Source organism: Nicotiana tabacum, chromosome 12, assembly GCF_000715075.1.
Source record: "Nicotiana tabacum cultivar K326 chromosome 12, ASM71507v2, whole genome shotgun sequence".
NCBI classification, from domain to species: Eukaryota; Viridiplantae; Streptophyta; class Magnoliopsida; order Solanales; family Solanaceae; genus Nicotiana; species Nicotiana tabacum.
In genome coordinates this window covers 109,835,864-109,839,724 of record NC_134091.1, presented here as the reverse complement: position 1 = coordinate 109,839,724, position 3,861 = coordinate 109,835,864, and the positions used below count along the sequence as shown (strand labels likewise).

The 3,861-nt window shown below is 34.5% G+C and overlaps 1 protein-coding gene across 1 annotated transcript; it reads right to left on the bottom strand.

The window, feature by feature from the left end:
- Positions 1 to 1,199: 1,199 nt before the first annotated feature.
- LOC107823879 (UPF0481 protein At3g47200-like) lies at positions 1,200 to 3,425 on the bottom strand. The gene is made up of 2 exons (XM_016650582.2): positions 3,358 to 3,425; positions 1,200 to 2,784 (listed from the first exon to the last, which is right to left on the bottom strand). The coding sequence occupies exon 2, from the start codon at positions 2,770 to 2,772 to the stop codon at positions 1,303 to 1,305; it is 1,470 nt and encodes a 489-aa protein (XP_016506068.1). The 5' UTR covers positions 2,773 to 2,784; positions 3,358 to 3,425; the 3' UTR covers positions 1,200 to 1,302.
- Positions 3,426 to 3,861: the final 436 nt, after the last annotated feature.

Below are 3,861 nucleotides of genomic sequence, written 5' to 3'. Positions count from 1 at the left end.
CAGGTAACCATCAAGAACAAATATTTTTGCCTAGAATTTGTGAATTGTTTGACCAACTTCGAGGGGTTAAATTCTTTTCGAAAATTGGCCTGAGGTAAGGGTATCATCGACTGAAGATAAAAGAGCAAGATATACCGAAGATAGCTTTTCGTACCCCTAATGGCCATTTTGAATTTTTGGTATGTCCTTTGGTTTGACTAAAGCACCAGCTGCATTGAATCGTGTTTTCAAGCTTTTCCTCGATCGTTTTATTATTATCTTTATTGATAATATTCTGGTGTATTCGAAGAGTCAAGAAGACCACGTGAATCACTTGAGAATCGCCTTACAGATACTGTGGGAGAATAAGCTTTATGCAAAATTCTCCAAGTATGAGTTCTGGCTTAACAACATGACATTCTTGAGTCATGTGGTGTCGAGTAATGGTATCAAGGTTGATCCTCAAAATATTGAAGCGGTTAAGGATTTGCCAAGGACCACAAGTGCGACATAAATTCGTAGTTTCTTGGGATTTCTAGGTTATTATCGGAAGTTTGTGGAAGGATTCTCGACTATAGCAGCAGCGCTCACGAAATTGACTTCGAAAACTACTAAATTTCATGGTCTGAGGTGTGTGAAAAGAGCTTTCAAGAGCTAAAGGTGAGGATGACTTTTGCTCCTATTTTAACTCTACCTTCGAGGTCCGGTGGTTATGTGATTTATTGTGATGCTTCCAGAGTTGGATTGGGATGTGCGTTAATGCAAAATGATAAGGTTATTGCGTATGCTTCACGTCAATTGAAGAAGCATGAGAAGAATTATCTGACTCCTAACTTGGAGTTAGTTGTCGTTATTTTTGCCTTGAAGATTTGGCGTCATTATTTGTATGGTGAGCATTGTGATGTCTTCACTGATCACAAGAGCTTGCAATATATTTTCGAGTAACGGGATAGGAGATGGCTAGAATTGTTGAAAGATTACGACTTGAATGTTTTACATCATCTTGGTTAGAAGAATGTTGTTGCTGACGTTCTAAGTCGTAAGTCCATGGGTACATATATGTAAAAATCAATGCTAGTATTATTTTAATACATGGATTTAAAGCACATAAAACTAAAATTCATAATAGTGAACAAACTTATATAAAGTAAACACTTTCTAACTTACACATTGTATGCTAATTTGCATTATATCATGAAACTAAGCATCCAAAAAAAAATGTAACAATTCCTACATTATTCATCCCAGCAATATTACAGTCCATTCATCATTAATCCTTACATAACTTATCTCAGAACCAAACGATCACCTAGTATTGTAAAATCAATATCGGAATTTTTTAGAAGGATGTAAATTATGTAATGGAGATGCATAGAAGGCCTGGACCATAGCAAGGAAAAGGAGGAAAGTAGCCGCAATCAAAGTGATTAGAGACCAGGGACTTGTAAAATAAGCATTTAGCAATTCAGCAAACCAAGTTCTGACCCTGCTGTGAAAGTGCTCTTTGATTTTAAAATTGATTTCATCAAAGCTAGATTGACCCCTTGTCCCATAAGTGTTTACTGATCTGAAAACTTGTACAACTTCTTCATCACTTCCCAAATAGTTTATTATAATCTTCTTTTCTCTTAGCTCCTTCACATCTTGTGGTGATGTGATAAGTGCTTTCATAAAACTTATATAAGATGTCACAGAAATATCTCCATGATTTACGCTATTCGGACAAATTTCATAAGCTATCATATTCTGCAGAGCTGTTTTAGTAACCGATGAAACGTACCAAGGCGGAAGCCAGAGTTCTGCATAGTAACAATGAGAGTGAAACTTTGCACCACAATTGAAAGAATTCACACGGCTAGGCCTGAAATGAATGCCCTTTGATTTAAGCTCGATCACCGAACGAAACACACACCGTGGTGTTTTTGGTTTGTGATGACCTTTTTTCCTTATACAGCAATATCGACCAAAGCACCACGAATTAATATGCGAATTAGTAATTTTTTTCATGTTTTGTACCTTCTTTTTCCATTGATCACTAACTGATCCACTGAGGCTGGAAGCAGGTGGTTGATGATGATGATGATGACGACGTTGTTGCATAAGATAATCATCTTTATTTTTGTCACCAAAGATAATTAGTTCTCTTCGGAAAACTTCAAATAGGTGAGGGGGTTCTGTTTCCCAATATTCTTTGTATAATCGATGATCTCCGAAACAAAGATAAGAACAATAGTATTGCACTATATTCTCAAATTGATGATCATATGTTAATGATATATCATCTTTAACATATCTCAAATTAAACAAGAGTTTGAGAATCCAAAACGGTACCTGATTTTCAAGCAAATATAGGTCATGTGCAGCAGCACAATAACCTGCTACACCAAGATGTTCTTTTGTGAATGAATATTTCACTTCCCATGACTTTGAAAACTCTGTTACTATCTCGATATCCATTAGAACGATACACGCGTCAAGGAGCATCATTCGAGCAAAATAATCGTCGTTATACTGACTCGTGAATTCTTCGAGGTAACAACTTTTAGCACGCTCGATTTCCTCGAAAATTTTCTCGAGGAAGAAATTGTAGTCTTTATTACTGCCTTCAATGAACATTTGTAGAGCCTTGGGCTTGAAATCTTCAACAAATTTGAGCTCTTTTTTTCCATGGTGGTAAGGCCCCAATGACATGACTTTAGGATCATAGTCATCGCTCATGTTCTTAAGTCTCATGAATGATGGAACTTTTGGTATTATTCGTTGATGCATATCTTCATTATCCTGTCTTGACATTTTTCTTTGTACCTTCATGAGTGAATAGGAAAGTTAGTTATATACTCCCTCCCAAGCGCCGAGCCACAATTTTCACTAAGAGGTGTCATCTAATAGTATATACATATAAAAATATTTTTTTTCTTATCTAAACATTGTTATATTTCGGTGAAGGGGTGTCTATGTCGCCACTGCTCTCTCCATTTCAATTTATGTTATGCAGCTCGGATTTCGAGAGTCAAACTTTCTATTTTTGGCCGTGAATTCGAACATAGAATATTTAAGTTATTTTAAAATAAAATTTATATATTTAGAAACTACATAAAAAGTACTATAATCAACAATTCAGAATATTTAACGGGCATATGAAAAATAGCGGTAAAAGAAAAACTCGTTTGATACTCGAAATTCAAATTACATCACATTAATTGAGACAAAGGGAGCACATATTACGCTATGGTAGAATTAGATTATATATTTTCAATCTCAAGTTCAATATGTCTTTTACTATTTTCCTTTAACAATAAGAAAACAACCACGGGAATATAAACCCAAAAAAAAAAGACATTTAGAAGCATATATTATATTATACTTTATATTACATACCAGTATACTAGTGCTTGTGTTGCTCTTGCTGGTGAGATGTTTGACAATAATTTCAAGGATGTAGCCATTTTTATAGGCTTATAATGAAAGATGGAATATCAAAGCCTTGGTTTCATAGTAAGGAATAAAGAAAGGGTTTTTCTAGTTCTGTGAACCTTAAGCTGCTAATGAGCAAAAGCTATAGCATTACTTTACCCACAAATAGAATAAATTAAAGCTTCATATGGAACTTTTGTTTCTAATCATTATAACTTGGACAAATTGAATTCTATTATAATATAGCTTCCAAAGTTTCACAATTTCAAAAATAATCTAATATTTGACTTACAACTTGAAACTGATCGATCATGATTTGTTATATTAGTAAAATAGTCTCAGGGTTCCTAAGACAACTTTTAGTAATGTAGTTGGCAAGTGATAAAATATAAAGAAGAAAAGAAAGAGATGCTCTATACTCAATTAAGGAATACTAGGCAAGATCGCATGCAACACATGTTGGTGGTA